Genomic DNA, 18445 nt, shown 5'->3' with positions numbered 1-18445 from the left:
GGGGAGTAAGATTGAGGGAAAATCGTAAAACTCAAAATAAATAAAATCTTTAATCTAAAAAAAAAGATTTCACTTAATATCTCCAGAGCTGTACATAGGATCATCACTACCTGAAAGAATCAATGTATTTTATATAGCAATAATTTCAAAAAAGTTACTAAACATCACCACAAGAATATCATGAAAGAAGAATATTCAGTATGTCTGTTTGGATTCACTTGTATCAAGGTGAGGTTCTTAACCTACATACAGAGGAAAGGAAGAAAAAAATGACTTAAAATAACCCTAATACTGAAAATTCACTAACAAGTTCTGAGAACACTGAGACTTTCATTCTGTGAGGTTAAAATATTCCTTGGTTGTAAACCAAGAAAAGAGGATGACAAAAGAAAGGGAAGTGAAAATAAGATGAAATGTAATGGGGACTAATATAAGACCAGCCCCAAGGCTGAAAAACTGGACTAAGCCTATCAGTGGAGGATCCTGTTTAATTTGAAGCACAATAGAACAGGATTGCTAACAAATGGGTAGTGTGTCCAGCACAGAGTGAAGAGAATAGTTAGGAATTTGTACACTACAGTTGAAGGCAGAAATAGAAGAATTCCAAGGTTTGATTATTAGCTTCAAATTTCTAGTAAGTTTTTGAAAGACACTCTTTTCAAAAACAGAATGAGGATAAAAGGATAGAAATTAAATGAAGGCAGATTTAAACGAATCTAATATATAGAACTAATCACAGTGAAATGTAGAATAGTAAATATCTAAACTAGATCACCCTTAATGTACTTTGGAAGGAGCCAAGAAAACAGGAGTTTGGAAATATGGTAGTAGCAATTCCTTAAGAAGGGGTGAAGAACAATAACTGGGTAGAAGTGACCATCAAGGTCACTACACAGACTCTTAGCTTTGCTCAGTTGAAGAGGAGTAGTTCTAAGATCAGATTTCCAAAATGGGGGTGGGGGGGTAGAGAAAGGATTAATTCAGATGAGTCACAATGCACAGGTATAGATGCTTTATTTTATTTCTCCTAAAAAACTTCAATTATTTAGAGAGATACCTGGGGGGGGGTAAAATTGAATTTTGCTATTCTGAAACCTTTATTTTATATCTGAGGTTCAGAGAGATTAAGTGACTTTAGTAATTTACTATGAAAGAAAAAATATCTGATCCTCAAATCTAAGAGCTGGGAAAATAAGTAACAATGGCACATTCCCTATTATATACCTCATTTTTAAGGAATAACTAATTAGTGTTCCTAAAGAGTTAAATACAGCATACAAATGAATTTGAAAAACCTGTATCCAAAGTGCAACAGAAAGAATGACATGGGGAACTTCTCTGTGAGATGAGGGAGTTTTAATACAAAATATATAAATGTAAGATAGTTTTGGGGAAAGAATACTGGCAGTTTGGGGACACAAAAATTAAACAGAAGATGATACTTAAAGAAGGGAGAGAGCAAGAGGGGGAAGAGGAAGATATTAAGTCCAATTTTGGATGTGTTGAGTTTAAAACATCTATTAGACATCCAATTTTAGTTGTTATAGTTACAAGATATAAATATAGAGATTAGGAGAGAAATTAGGACTGGATAAGTAGATCTGAGAAACCAGACCTTAACCTCAAGGAACTCACCATGTAATGAGAACAACATGGAAATAACCACATATGTAAAGTAGATAAAAGAATAATTTCAGTTAGGAAGGAAAAATGGTGGTATATGAGCTGAGTCTTAAAGGAAATCAGGGAAACTAAAAGGCAGATTTAGAAAGGGAAGACATTCCAGGCATGGGAAACAGTCAGTGCAAAGGCATGGAGAAGGGGAATACAAGTGTCTCGATCAAGAAAGAGAAAAATAGGTCTCTGTAGCTGGATCATAGATTTCAAGGAAGTAAATGAAGTCTAAGAAGAGTAAGGAAAGGTAGGAAGGAATAAGTTTATATGAATGAAACTGGATCCACTGGAGCCACTGATTGAATAGGGAATGACATGAGCAAACTTACATTTTGGGAAAATCATGTAGGTAATTGTGTGCTTGATGCAATAGAGAGAGACTTGAGGCAGGGACATCAATTTAAAGGCTGTTGTGTACTTGCAGATCTGAGACTACAGTATAAAGCAGCAGTAATCAAAATTATTTAATATTGGTTTAAAAAAAAGTACAACAATGGATCAGACTAATCAAAAGAATCAGAAAGAATTAAACTTACTCAAGGTTCCATAAACCAAAAGACAAATTACTTAGGGGAGAACCCCTTTTTGCTAAAAACTGCTAGAAAAATTGAAAAGTACTCTGGCAGAAATTAGACTTAGACCAACCTCTAATATTATACCTGATATAAATTCAAAATGTATGTGATATCAATATTAAATATCATACAATAAAAAATTTAGAAAAGAATCATATATGTACCTTTTTTATCAATGAGTAGGAAATGTATTCATAACCAAACAAAAAACAGAGATAATTACAAAAGATGAAGGATAATTATATGAAACTGAAAAGCTTCTGTCCAAATAAAATTTAATGCATTAAGAGGAACTAGTCAAATGGAAAAAAAAAAAACCTTTATTGTAAGGATTGTAGGAAAAGAGAAAAATTACATTTTTTGGCAAAGCAATGAATGAGAACTTGCAGAAAGCAATTTGGAATTATGCAAATAAAGTGATATCCATACCCTCTGACCAAGAGATTCTACTACTAGGCATAATATAATTCCAAGAGGTCATTGAGAAGAAGAAAATTCTCATTTACAGCAGCACTTTATGAGGAAACTAGAACTGTAAACATAGAAAATAATAGGAAATAGTAGTACAAAGATTCCCATTAATCCAGAAATAACTAAACTGTAGTACCTGAATGTAAAGTATATTATTACTATGCTTTAGTAAATGACAAATATGATGACTAAAAAGAAACATGGAAAGACTCACATGATCAGAAGCAGAATGTAGTAAGCAGTCAAGAAACAATTTATACATGACTAAAATAATATAAATGGAAAGGACTAACACATAACAATCAAGAATGAATGTTGCAAAACTACCAAGAATAAGCATGGCTTTCATAAAAGAGACATGGCTCTCATAAAAGAGATAAGACATTCTGCCCTCTTACAGAGATGAGAAGTCTTACACGTACGTATATTTTTTTCAGAATTTTTGAAGCACTGATTGGTTTTGAAGATATAAAAAAAATTATCCTCTACTTTCAAAAATAATACTTGCTAGGGGCGGCTAGGTGGCTCAGTGGATAAAGCACCGGCCCTGGAGTCAGGAGTACCTAGGTTCAAATCCGGTCTCAGGTACTCAATAATTAACTAGCTGTGTGGCCTTGGGCAAGCCACTTAACCCCATTTGCCTTGCCTTGCAAAAACCTTAAAAAAAATTAATACTTGCTAATATTATTAATACTTGAGTGTGAGGGGGTAGTAGGTATAATTCCAGTTTTTCAAAAATCATCAATAGGGGTGGCTAGGTGGGGTAGTGGATAAAGCACCAGCCCTGGAGTCAGGAGTACCTGGGTTCAAATTTGGTCTCAGACACCTAGCTGTGTGGCCTTGGGCAAACCACTTAACCCCGTTTGCCTTGCAAAAACCTAAAAAAAAATCATCAATGCCATTTTTAAAAAAGCTATTGCAACAGTTTAAGAGGTTATGAGAGTCTGAACTAGAATGGTAGTTGTGTAGGTAGAGAGAAGGAGGTGAATAGAGAAGTAGTAAGTTAAAAACAGCAATCTGGCAATAGATTTGGTAAGAAATGGTAGAGATGACACTAAGAATAGACAGAAAAAAAATCAGTAATACAAAAAAAAAACCAGCTTTGAGGTTTTACCTCAGCCAGCAAAATTGACAAAGATAAAAAAATGTGAATAAAGTTCAAGTGCTGGTAAAAAGATGGATAGGCAAGCAATGCAGGTAGAGCTGTAAATTAGTTTAATAATTCATTGACTCATCCTCCTGGAAAGAAATTTATAGAATTATGCAATGAAAAGGACTATACTATTCACATACTCTGATGAAGAGATTTCTCTGCTAGGCATATACCCCAGGGAGGTCAATGACAAAAAGAAAGGTAACATATACACAATACAACAAGATATTCATAGGAGCACTTTGAGAATGAAGGAAAACATCATTATCTGATAGCAACAAAGAACTGAAAAGTAGATGCCTATTGATTAGCGAACAATCAAACATGGAACATGGATACCATAAAATATTATTTTCCTGTTAGAAATGAAGAGACACAAACATGAGAACTTATGCAGTCACAACCTTTATAGATAGCCTCAGAAAAAAGACATAAGAAAACATACCTCCATACCTTCATCGAAAGATATGAGGTACTATGGATGTGAAACATTTCACCTGTGTTAGATTCAGTTCATGTGATAGTTTTATGTAATGACTTTTTTCAGGTTTTTACTCTTTGTTATAAAAGGTGAATGGGAGAGGTAGGGAAGAAGAGATATTTAGATAGTAAAAATGATATAAAAATAAAATTTGTAAATTTTTTTTAAAGGATGGGAAAAATTGCATCAATTTGATCCTGCTCTTTCTTTGAATAATTATCCTTTATCTCTCCTAGTCAAAGTCAAATTCTAGAAAAATATTCAAATATTCATGCTTTCACTTTCTCATCTTTTAATCTTCAGCAAATTATAAAAGTTGGTTTCTAATCCCTCCTATTTGACTGAAACTGTTCTCTCTAAATTCCCAAATGATCTTGATTGTTCAATCCAATGATTTTTGCTTAGTCATCCTTCTTCTTGACATCTGTGAAGCATTTGACTCTGTTCCTCCATCTCATTTTCCCCTATGCTTTTTGCCCTTTCCTTTAGTATTTATGACACTAACTCAAATCATGTTTCTTCTCCTATGTGTCTGACCAATTCTTCTTAATCTCTTTTGCTGAATTATTATTTATGTTTTACCTACTCTGAACAGCTATAGAGGAGGGTTCTTTTCCAAGTTTCTCTTTTGGAAACCTCATCAATTCTCATAGATGAGAGAGAGAGAGAGAGAGAGAGAGAGAGAGAGAGAGAGAGAGAGAGAGAGAGAGAGAGAGAGAGAAGTGTGTTTGTGTGTATGTGAGTGTTGATTCATATATTTAATCTAGGTCTTATCTCCAGTCCCATCTCCAAATCCGTGCTGGACATTTCCAGCTTTCTTTCTGAGACATTTCAAAATCAATATATCTAAAATAGGACTCACAGTGATTACCTTTAAAAAGCGTTTTCCTGAACTTTATTTTTTGTCATGAATCCCTTTGGTAGTTTAGAGAAGCTTATTGACCACTTCTCAGAACAATTGAATTAAATTAAAGATTAAAAAGGAAACCCAATTTTACAGAAATACAGCTACTTTAAAAAAAAACACAGCTATTAAAATTTTTTTTAAAATTTCAGATTCCCCTGAAATCAAAAGTTATGAGTTCATACCATATATTAACTTCCCATCAATCCACAGATTCATTACTTAGGAATTATCTTCAAGTTTTTTTTTTTCTCTTACCTCTTTATATAACAATCAGTTGCATTCCTCAGAAGAATTTAAGCTATTTAGGATCATTGATACAAAGGAAAGAGGATATGTTAAAGGATAATCTAAAGCAGAGGTGTGAATATGATGGAAAGAAAAATCACACCTTTATTTTCACTAATTTCTAACTGAAATTGAATATTTTCTTTAATTATGAATATTTTTAAAGTGTTCTAAGACAGGTCCCATGGGCTTTCTCACACTACCAAAAGGTACATGACACAAAAAAATTTCTAAAAACTTTTGATAAAGGTCAAGTGATTTGTCCAAAGTAACACAAATAATATGTAACTTAGCTGGAATCCAAATGTATTTCCTCTGCCTCCAAATTAGGTGCCTTCCCCATGGCACAAAGCTTTCTCCTTGAAAAATTTCCAGATCCTACTAGCCTCATGCACATGGCAAAGTTTTTATATCTATATTTTATCAACTGATCACTGTAGTTATAAGTTAAATTTCACCACCATTTGAAATTATTCTACTGAGAAAATGTTGAAATAAATGTGAATCTACTATACCTTCAAACTCTCCCTTTGTAATATAATCTTAAGGTTCATTAAGATGGACTGTGACATATAAGGTAATGTTCTCGATCTTGTTTAGAGCATATCTTAAGTACTGTGTTCTGCATGCTTTATTTTAGGAAGGAAATTAAAAAATTACAATATATTTATGAAAAAAAAATTAAGGGAAAACTAAAGATCATGCCATACAAGGATCAACTGATGAAAGCCAGAATGCTTAACCAATTAAAGAAAATACTTGGAGGGGTCAGGAAGAAGTGATAGCTGTGTTTAAATACTTCATGAGATTACTTAATCTCTTTGGATCCAAGTGTAGAAGAAGAAAAAAAATTCAAGAAAGGTAAATATGAATTTGAAGTAAAATAAAACCTCCCAATTACAGCTGCCCAAAACTTGGATTTAGGTACACAGTGAATTTTCTATCAGTGGACTAGATGGCAATTCATCAAACTTATCCTAGAAGGGATTCTTCTTCTACATAATAATGAACACAACAACAAAAATAATATTTATGTAATGCTTTAAAGTCCGCTAGTTCTTTATAAGTATTATCTCATTTTGTCTTCATAACAACCCTGGGAGATGGATGTGATTACATTTTACAATTGAGGGAAATGAGGCAGATAGAAGTTAAATGACTTGCCTAGGCTAAGTATCTGAGGTCATATCTGAACTGAGATCTTCCTGACTCCAGGCCTAGTGCTTTCTCTACCAGATATGGAGCAGGAAGAAACCTCAGTAATAATCTAACCCAAGTTTACCATTTTACAATTAATGAAGGTGAGGTCTAAAGAGTTAAATGAGTTGCCTAAAGTTACAAAGTAATAGCAGATTCAAGATTCAAAATCAAGTCCCCTAATTCCATCTTTCTAATACGTTAGTCCTCTAAATTGAGCATAGACTGAAAAGGATAACCACTTCTGAGGTCCTTTTCAACTATGAAGAGTACTAAAGGAGAATTAATAATGGTTCAATGTGTCAGCTTAAGAGGATTCTCCAAATAAATGCTTTCAGGATTGATGATGTCTACTCCGTTTAAATATTTTATTAATGACATGGACAAAAAAATGGATGGGAGACCTTAATAAATTTGCAGATAACCAAAAAATGAAAAGGATAGCTAACACAGCAGATTTTAAGGTCAGAATGCAAAAAAAAAACCCCAAAAACAAAACAACAACAGAAAAAACCCTTGACAGGCAACAACAGTGAGAAAAATCTAAGCTAACATCTGATATAAAAAAAAATTCAACTTCATGTGATGAAAGTAAGAAAAGGAAGTACTTGATCTGAAAAGAATCTGGAGGTTTTGAGGGAGTTCCAAACTCAATATGGATTAAGAGTAAGATATGGAAGAAGAACCAATGTGATCTGAGGTCACATTAAGAATGGAATAGAGGCCAGGCCTTGAGAGGTGTTAGTTCTACTGTTCTCTTCCCTCCAAAACTGGAGTGTGATGTCTGCTTCTGAATACAGTATTTTACAAACTACAGCTGGATAGTATCTGAATTGGGGTTAACAATTTTCATATCACTCTCTTTGGTCTGGTGAAACATGGGATGCCTTTTTCAGAATAATATTTTTAAATGCATAAAATACATATTATTATTAAACCAATTACTGTGAATTATAATTATCAAAATATTAAGCAAAAAAAATTCACTCTTCGGGTTTTTAAAAAACCCTGAATTAAAATGTTACAGAATAATATAATTCAAGTGCAAACCCCAATGCAGCCCCTTCCTTTTTCATTTTGTTTTTGTAGGACATTGCAGTTAAGTGACTTGCCCAAGGTCACACAACTAGGTAATTATTAAGTGGCTAAGGCCAGATTTGAACACAAGTCCTCCTTACTCCAGGGCTGGTACTTTCCCCACTGCACCATCTAGTTGCCCCCATCTCATTTTTCAGATGAAAAAAATTAAGGCCCAGAGGATTAAATGATGTGTCCAAAGAACAAAAGCAGAATCTGAACCCAGGTCATCTTACTCTAAATCCAATACTCTTTTTTTTTCCCTTTTCTATGCTGCCCTCAAGATCATTTCATCTGAACCCCTTATGAAACTCACGCCTATCCAAAGTCACACAGTAAGAAACAGAGCTAGATTCTGAAGCTGAATCCTGATTAAAAAGTCAGTGATTCTTCAACTACACCAAAAAATCCCTAACAGTTGAATTATCTAAAAGCAGAAAATGGCTCTCCTGGGAATTAGTAGATTCCCTATTCCCAGGTCTTTAAGGAAGGCTTGATTATGATTTCTTAGGAATGTTTCAGTGGGGATTACTTTTCATGCCTTAAGACTGACTAATTAAGCTCTGAGATCAATTTTAGCTCTTATATTCTATGAATCATTTATAATTTAACATACAGTAAAATTGAGAACCAACTGAAAAATGTGGATTTACATTTCATTTCCACTTCTTTATCCACAGTAATGCTCCAAGATACATTAGATTACTCATCCATATGTAAAAGAACTTAACATAGAGAATTTTAATCTATAAATATACTCATACCACTTCAGTCAAAATTTTGCTTTTCAAGCTGTTGAGAAGTCCAAGATTGAAAAACACTAAATGAAGCAGTTAAACTACCATATATAGCTTTTAAAAATGCTCTTTTATTTGAGTCCCTAGGAACAAAATGAATTAGCAAAGAAAAAAAATTAGATCTCAGGATTTTTTTTTTTACTTAGTGATCTCTTAATTCAAAATGTTCCTTTGAACTGTCACCTTATTTCAAAATGAATAAAATAAAAAATCTAATTTAGCTTATTTTACTTAAAAAAAACCCCAAAACTATTCTTTCTTATTCAATACTCACTTTCCTCAGCAGCACTAGAATCAAATGTTTCTTTTAAGTTTGATGATGAGAATGAAAAGGAATTCACCTAAAAACTGAATAGCTAGAGTTAAGAAATGTGTGTTGTGTGTACACGTACACACACACACACACACACACACACACAGAAACTTAAATTACTTCAAAGAACTCTTAACTCTCAAAAGGAATAGAGAACAACCTTCTGTAAAAATTTCAAACTTTAAGTAGACCCATATGGAAAGAAGGCTGATGCAATTACCTGCAACATAAGCTCACAGTCATCTCTTCCAACAAAAATCATTTCTCGTGGCAGCCTGTGGCGGGTGCCTCCACTGCTCACCAAAAACCAGGATGTTAAGCTCATTTTCTGCTCAGCTTCTATGACTCTGGCAAGTCTACGTCATCCTGTAGAGAGAGGCAAAGAAAAATGCATTCAGTTATTTTTAGTTGTAGTCCCTACTGAAAAAACAATGTGAGTAGACATATAATTGAATTCAAATAAGTAGTGCTCAGTAGTATGCATGGATTCCTCTTTAAATGGATTGTCTCCAGTGAAAATGAAATAAACTACTAGATTAATCAAATAAATCAAAAGATTTTATGAGAACCTGAATGCAAAAACATTAAAAACAAACAGGTAGCCATTCAACTAATATATATATTTGACACGAGGAAAAGCTTTGATACTTTATCATGTGCCTTAATGCCAAAGCAATACCAGTGTGGATATCAAGAAAAATTATTAGATAAATGGAATGCAATCATTTTATTCATAACTGGATACAGAGCAAACAAGAAAAAAAGACATTTCAAACAGTTTAAAATGAAATTCTATTTGCTTAGTGGTGTTGGAACAATGGTACCTAGTCTTCTTAAAGATAAAAGATAAAAGATAAAACCCTAAGATAAAAAAAGATAAAAGATAAGAGATAAAACCCTAAGATACTCAGTACATTTTCCATGAAAATATAAGATTCTATTTGAATGTGCAAAATAGTAAAATATTGTGAAATGGCAAAATATAATAAAATAATCTATAGAGTAAAGCAAAAAATGAATATTAAGTATTACTTGTATATGACCGGAACAATAGGTTACTAAATTTAAGAAAAGAACAAATAAGCTAATCTATGATCTTAACTCTCAAACTATATGACTTATTACCTACAATCTATGTGAAATTCTAAGTCTTTCATTCAGCAAACTCCTTACCACAGCTGCTCCATAGTTTTCCATCTGTCTTTTCTATCATGTTAGACTGTAAGCAAATTTCCAATCCATTTGATATGCATAACACAGGGATAACAGTAAAGAAAAAAAGTCAATATAAATATAGTTTATAATATTTATAGCAGAATGTAATTTTAAAAAACCAGTGAATACAGGTAATTAGGATTTAGGTAAAGAAGAACTACATTGACATTTATAAGGGAAAACTTATATCAAGAAGATAAAAATGAAAATTTTCAACTTAACTAAAACATAAGAATAGCAGAAACAGAAAGAAGATAATAGAGGGCAGTTTCAGAATCAGGAAAGTCATGTTTCAAGTACCTTTTCTGACCCATATTGTGTTCCAAAGAACAAAATGCTTTGATTATAATGAGCAATCCTCCAGCATTGTAAACTAGAAAGCCTTACTATGTGTAGGGAGAATGAATTTCTTCACTATGAACTCACTATACAAAGCAATGAAATCACAGGTCCTGAATCAACCAAAATAATAAGAAGAAGTTAATTCATTATTCTTAGCTAAATGCAAGCAGTGACTGCATCTGACAGGGTAGAAAATATTGTCTTGATAGTACCTCATTAATCTACCATAAGGAGACAAAACTCATTATTTGAACACTGCGATCATCACTGGTTTTTCAGTTACAAAAAAATTAAGTTATTTTTAGAGAGTTTTTTCATTTATGTTGTTGTAGTCAATACATTGTATTGTTTATTTATTTCTGTGTATTTCACTCTTCATTGTCCAATACGACTATTGCCAGACTTTTGAAAATACCTCACTCTACATTTACTGTAAAATAATGTTACATTCGCATACCTTAACTTTTTCAGACAACCCTTAATCCATAGTTGCCAAAATAGTTTGTTTCTAGATCTTGATTACTTCAAAGAATGCTACTCAGAATATCTTGTTATACAGAACATTCCCAAAAGTCTTAATTCAGATTTAAGCTATTAAAACTTTTAAATTTTAGGGGCAGCTAGGTGGTATAGTGGATAAAGCACCAGCCTTGGAGTCAGGAGTACCTGGGTTCAAATCCAGTCTCAGATACTTAATAATTACCTAACTGTGTGGCCTTGAGCAAGCCACTTAACCCTGTTTGCCTTGCAAAAAAAAACAACCTAAAAAAAACTTTTAAATTTTAATTTAAAACTAAAAGTTCCAGTAACTCTAAAGCTATGATAGTTATGACACTTCATAAACTGGACTATTATTTCTGTTTCCTGACCACCTTAGGATAGTATATTGTCACAGGTGAGAACTTTGGGTCAAACTATATGACCTTTTAGTCACTTTTCTTGCATAATTCCAAACTGTCCTCTATAACAGTTGGATTAACTCATAGCTCCTCCAATAATGTATCAGTGTACATATCAATACATAACCTCTTCCAAACACTGTTTCCAGTTTTGAGTCATCACTGCCAATTTGCAAATTGCAAAGTAAAACTTCAAATTGCATTTATTTATATATAATATATATTTATTTTATATTTATATATTATTAAATATTTATTAATATATAGTACTCTGTATATAGTCATATGCACTTCCAATTAAAAAAGCTCAATTGCTCAAATACAAAGGAACATCACAATCCAAAATTCAAATTTTGCAGCTTATCTGAAAATACTACAAATAGCAATAAAAACTTTAAGTAACAGGGATCCAAATCAGAATTATAGATTTTTCAGTTGTAAGCTAATAAAGGAAGACAAGTTTTAAATACAATTACTATTTTTTGAAATAAACACATTTTTAAATGCACACATATATGCACTAAAATCTTGCCCTCTCCTCACAGAAAAAAACCCCATCTAATATTATAAATATCCACAGTTCAACAAAAGAAACTCTCACAAAGATCACTTTTGAAAATTTAATTGCAGGGATGAATGAATTCAACAAGAGACTCAGACTCAGAGATGAGGGACATATAAGTTTTACCGTGCTGTTGTAAGGTTATTGCAAGCAGGCTGATGCTTAAGGGACAAGAAATAGAGGGATATGCTATGGTTTCTATAGGGAAATAGGACATGGAGTATATGCTGAGATGGATAGGGTTCTGCACAAGTGTAGTTTAATGGATATTGCCAGGATGCTCATAGGTAATTGGCTCAATTTGACTAAAGGTCTGTTATCTCAACATTTTTTATGGGCCTCTACCTCCCTGTCTTTGTAAAATGCTCCTGGTACGAGGGCTAGGTGGCCTATCTAGCTGGCAAGATACAGGGTACTCAAAACAATCTTTATCATTCCAAGATGGGTATAGGAAAGCACAGGGCTGAGAACTTTCCCAGGGATGGTGCAAGATAGTCTTTTCTCTTAGCACAAGGTCAGCACAGAAAGGTTCAAGTTTAACTATTTGCTAACTTATATAACATTTTTCTCTGCCTAGCATTTCTATCAACATTGCATTGCTCAGAATTCTAAAGTCATTCGAAATTGTTTTTTGTCTATACATAATTTTTCTATGTAAATTATTCAACTAATTCTCATTTAACTCTACAACAATACATAGAAGTCCTCTCAGTTTTCTCTAAAACTGTCCATTTTTTCATTTCTTATAGCATAATAATATTTCATTACAATCATATCAGGTCAAAGGCTAGGTATACTTTAGTAACTTTTGAGGCACAACTGCAAACTGCTCTGCAGAATGGCAGTGCCAGCCAATTCACACAATAACAATGGCATTGTCACTGATGCTTTTTTGTAGCTTCTATAATATCTATCCTTTTTATTACCATTTCAGCAAGTCTGATGGGTGTAAGGTAGAATCACTAAGCTGAATTCAATTAGCAAAAATTATTAACTTAGAGGATCTTTTCTTATGGATATAAATGGCTTGAATGTTTCTCTTACCCAAAAATCTTAAAGCTAATTTCTTCCTTCTTCCTTTAATATGCTTATGATGATATCTTTTAATTCTAGATCATGTTTATTTAGAATATTTAGAATTCCATAATGGCATATAGAAATATGAAATATGCCAAATCAAAAATAATTTTTATCATTTTTCCCCAGAAGATTTTGTGAAATAATGAGTCCTACATCAGTAATCAGTAACTGAGGTCTTTGGGTTTATTTTTGCTTCTATGTTTCTTTGCTTCTGAATGCTGTATATTACTAATACTACTAACCTGTTATACTAATTAGCTGCCCAATTTTTAAAAAGTAATTCCAAATTGTTTTAATGATTACAATTTTTTAAATAGTTTGAGATTTAGTACTGTCAAGCCTCCTTTCCTTCTCTCATAATTCTTGGAAATTTTTCCCCAGATATATGAACTTTTGTAATTCTATTTTACCTATATAAAATATTCCATTTGTACTGACTGGCATAGCACTGATTAAGTATTTTAGGTAATGTTATTTTTATTATATTGGTTCATCATACCCATGGAAAATTAATGCTTCTCCAATTATTCTGGGATGTATTTATTTCTGAAGTATTTTATAACTGGATTCATTAAGGTGCCTAATTCATCATGGAAGATATATTCCCATATATTTTAAAGCTTCCACCATTATTTTCAATGGATTTCTCTTTCTAGCTTTTCCTGATGCATTTTGTTGACTAGATATAGGAATTTTGATGATATTGAGGATTTATATGATATACTTCAACTTTGCTAAAGTTTCTCTTTAAATCAGATTTTAGTTGGTCCAATTAGCACTCTTTAGGGTAAGTCATATTATCATTTGCAAAAAATGATAAATTTGTTTCCTCTATGTCTATATTTATTTCCTTAATTTCTCTTTCTTGTCTTATTGTTGTTTCTGGTACTATCACTCATGAAGATACTGGGCATCCTTGTTTTACAACAAAATTTGCTGGAAAGGTAATACTTTCCTATTACATAATAATGATAGCTCAGGAATTTAGATATTGTTTAAAATATTAAGAAAAAGTTCAGTTTTCTATAATTTCCATAATTTTAATAGAAATGTATGCTGTATTTTGTCACAAGTCTTTTAAACATCTGTTGAGATAATCTACTTAAACTTCTATTGAGATATGGTATTTATTATTTATAATTTATCATGTCTATAGTTATCTTTATGTTGAACTTACTGAATTCCTAAGATATAATATTCTATTTAATTTTTTTCATCAATGTTTATTGGTATTGAAATTCTGGTATATAAAAATTTTTTCCCTTCTGCCTGATTCCTCTTCTTTGTGTGACATCTAAACCCTAAATCAAGACATATAGCTATCAGAGCCTTTAAACCTTAAAATCATACTAAGACTTTGGGGGCATTAGTTATCAAAAAAAGATTATAAGACTGTCTTATTGCAAGGAATTTATGTATACTGTTAATTGTTCTTAGAAAGTTTGATAGAATTCACTTGTAAATCCACCGGGGCCTAGAGATTTTCCTTTGGGAGTTCATTTATGGCTTGTTTATAAAAAATGGGGGTGGGGGTGGATGAGTACTTTGTTTTATAAAAACTACAACTCTCCTACTGAGTTTACCAATTTTTAAAAATTATTAATTTTACTAGCACATAATTGGATAAAGGTTTTTGATAATTTCCTTTGTTTTCTCTTGAACTAACTTGAATTGTCCTTTATTATTCTTGATAGGAAGTTTGTTTTTCTCCTTATTCTTTAAACTAGGTATCAGTTTTTTAAAAAAAAAAGTCCTATTAACATCTGTCAATATTTTGTATTTTGTTGCTTGAGGATTTTTTCTTTTTGTTCAAATTTTTTTTATTTGTATGCCCATTTTTTTTCTTTCACTCTTTCTTTCTCTTTTTCTCTTTTATAGAAGTGACTTACTTGCCAAGAGTCACATGGCTCCAGGGTCAGTGGTACTCTATCCTCTGAGACACCAAGCTGAGCTTTTTTATTTATTAATGATGATATTTTTGATCATTAATGATGGCATTTGTGTTTTTCTAAATTTGGGGGAGCTCGTTAGGCTTTAAAATATGAACAGTTTTGGTAAAATTTCCAGGTACATCTTTTTTTTAGCTACATCTTAAACAAAAATAAATTTCTTCCTATTCTCATTCATTGTCAGAAACTGCTCACTTTTGATTTTATTAAATATCTTACTAAGATTCTTAATTTCTTTCTTGTATGTCTTTGGCTAGATATGCCTAGGTCTGAAAATTGTACACTGGGTTCCTCCATCATTATTACTTTTACTATAGTTCCTCTCATTTAACTTTTCCCTTAAGTATTTAAAAGCTATGCTATTCGGTGTGTATGTACTATATTAAATATTGATACTGGCTTACTATCTGCAGTACCACAAGTTTAATTTATTTTTCCTATTTTATCTTTTCAGTTTTTTTCTGAAATCATGATTGTTCCCTTGGTTCTGTGGAGTTCAGTTTAAGCTTAACAAATTTTGCTCTAAATTCTTTCTTATAACTCAGTGTGAATTTTTGTGTTTAAGTGTTTCTTGTAAACATTTTCTTCAGATTACCTTTCCTAATCCATTATGCTGTCTTTTTCTCCTCCTTATGTGTCACATTCATGTTCAATTATGATTACATGCTGACTTTTCATACTGTGCTCTTGTACTCCTCCTTTTCTCTTCCCCTCCCCTACTAATTTATAAATGACATAATAAGGAGGAAAGGTTGCCTGACAATAAATGAAACAATTTCTTTCTGTTGCTATTTGTCGCTGATTCCAAATTTTTAACTTTCTTTCTTTCCTTTTAATTATTCTTAATTTATATTCCATTCTGACAGTTAACTTAGATATCTCTCATTCCCCCAAAGCGTACCTTCCTTTTCTTTTGTCATCTCCTAAAATTCTTGTTTTATTTTATTTTTTATATTATTTAATTTTTTTATATTTATACTGAAACTCTATAAACTTGTAATTGTGTTCAATCTTTCTTTATATTGTTCAGATAAATGTGAGCTTTACCAGATGCTATTTTTCCATTTTATATTTCTTTTATCTTATGCATCTCTATTACGATAAGTTTTAGTTTTATGATGTGATAGTGATACCTTTTTTTTCACGGCCACCACAGTCTCTGCCAGTCATTTTTTGTCTTTTCATTACACCAGGAAAAAAGGAGACCTATAGGTCTTCATCATTTTTAACCTTTCTCAAAGACCCTTAAAGATGTGAGGGGTCTAAGAAGCCACAATTTCTCTTCACATATTCCTAATGGGCTTGTGCTTTGGGATCCCCTAACTTGCATTTCTTCCTGAACAATTCCTACCCCACTCCACCCAATTCAGTTGCAAGAAGTAGTAGATGTCTGTTCTTTACTCCCCTGACCCAATGTGCAGTTAGAAAAATTTAATTCCAGCCTCAGTAACCTCTTAACCTAATCTTATGGCCCTAGACAAATAGCTTTAATGTAAGACTCATTTTCCTCTTGTGTAAAATAAGAATAATAACACTCACCTAACAGAGTTAAAAGGATAACAAATGATATTTGTTAAACTCTTCATAAATATTAAATATTATTTGATGATAAAGATCATACTGCTAGGAGTTAAATATACTTTTTGTATATGTATAATAAGATTTGAAAGAATCTGGAACAGAATCCAACTGAGTCCAATTCCTTTTCCCAAGATATCATCTGGGGCAGAGATAGGCCAGTGAAAAATTACTGTATTTCCCCATGTATAAAATACTCTGAATAAGACGCACCTTAATTTTGGAGCCCAAAATTTGAAAAACAATGTATTACATAAAGTTATTGAAAACTCAAATTTTATTCATCATGAAATTCAAGGACCTTCTGCTCATAGCTTTCAGGCATCTTTTGGGCAAGTCTGTGGGTAGATGCATGCTTGGTTCATTCTGTTTCATGAACCAGAAGCACTAATTGTGTCCTTTGAAATCAGTCACTACTTTTTCATCAGCAATTCTTGCCTCTGGCTGAACCATCTTTGTGGACACAGGAATTCCAATGGCCCTTTGCTCTTTAATCCAAGTCTTCCAGGCCCTCTCTAACTCAGGTCATTTGGCTGTCTTGCCTCTCATGGCTGCTTTCTGCAGGGGTGTTTTCAGCAGAATTTCTTCTTCCTGTAGCCAGTCTCAGATTGTTTTCTCAGTTGGAGAAGGACTAAATAGACTTTCAGCAGCAAGATTTCCATTTACTTTTGCAAACTGGATCTCTTTTAACTTGAATTGAACACTGTACAAAAATCTTTTCTGAGCCGTTTCTGAGCAGAACATGGCACAATGTAACCTAATATACTGGCAACATATGCAAAACAATGAGTACCAAAGACAATAAGTTCAAAAAAGTGGGAAATGTGAGTACAAAATCTACAACCACAAGTGCAAAAACAAGCACAAAAAAGCTGGAAATGCAAGTAAAAAAAATCTACAATCATTGTATAAGGCACTCCCAGTTTTTAGACCCCCATATTTTTTCATTAAAGCTGTGTCTTATACATGGGGAAACAGGACACTAAGTACCTGTGCAAGCCTCCAGGAATCTGCCATCAAAAGAAAGAGTAAAAGGAAAATCTGAAATTATCACAGATGTCTAAAAACTTAAGCATAAGCAGAAACTTCAACAAAGTTCAGAGGCTATACAAATGAGATCAAACATCTCTGAATATTAAAGGACCAAAGAAACTAAAGCAACACCTCTTGAGGTAGAGGACCTGAATAACAACTGCATGACACCACTGAACCAGAGTAGGATGTCTAAACGATTCAAGAGAGAAATAAGAATAGTAAAAGCAGAATTTAGGGACTGCACAGTAGAAATAATCAACTGAATAGAAATAGGAATCAAAGGGAGTCAGTCTCTCCAAAGGGGGGGGGGGGGGGGTGAAGGACAAGGGAATAGCAGTACAAATAGACAGAAGTCGACAATCTTTAAGAAGAAAAGCAAAGTATATGAGCAGAACCAGGAGAACATTATACACAATAAAAGCAATGCGGTAATAATGATCAACTATGAAAGACTTAATTCCTGTAATCAAGAAATATCCAAAGGATCTATAAAGAAAAATGCTATCCCCTTCCAGAGAGAGAACTGATGATCAGAGTATAGAATGAAGCCTATTTTTTTCACTTTATTTTTGCATTTGTCTATTTTCTTTTGCAATAAACTAATATGAAAATGTGTTTAGCATGAATTCACATATATGACTGACATTATATTGCTTGACCTTCTCAAAGAATAGAATGGTGTGAAGGAGGGAGAGAATATGGAAAAAAAATTTTAAACCAAATGTTATAATTTTTAAAAATGTGATCGAAAAATACTTAAGGAAATAATATTTTTAAAATCAGAATAAATAGAAGAGATGTAAAGAGTCAATAAATAAACATTTATAAAGCACTACTGTGTGCCAGGCAGGGTGC

The 18445-nt window shown here is 32.5% G+C and overlaps 1 protein-coding gene across 7 annotated transcripts in view; it reads right to left on the bottom strand.

The window, feature by feature from the left end:
• The window catches only part of CEP170 (centrosomal protein 170), a 181978-nt gene that overhangs the window by 123784 nt on the left and 39749 nt on the right, over positions 1-18445 (bottom strand). For all 7 annotated transcript variants that reach the window (XM_074222880.1, XM_074222884.1, XM_074222885.1 and 4 more), the window contains exon 2: positions 9151-9296. In XM_074222880.1, the coding sequence (XP_074078981.1) occupies positions 9151-9255 (105 nt within the window). In that variant the 5' untranslated portion in view covers positions 9256-9296. The remainder of the gene's footprint in view (positions 1-9150; positions 9297-18445) is intronic.

This window comes from Macrotis lagotis, chromosome 2, assembly GCF_037893015.1.
Source record: "Macrotis lagotis isolate mMagLag1 chromosome 2, bilby.v1.9.chrom.fasta, whole genome shotgun sequence".
Classification (NCBI taxonomy): Eukaryota; Metazoa; Chordata; class Mammalia; order Peramelemorphia; family Peramelidae; genus Macrotis; species Macrotis lagotis.
Note: the sequence above shows the minus strand (reverse complement) of the source record. Positions and strands in the feature narration are given on the sequence as shown.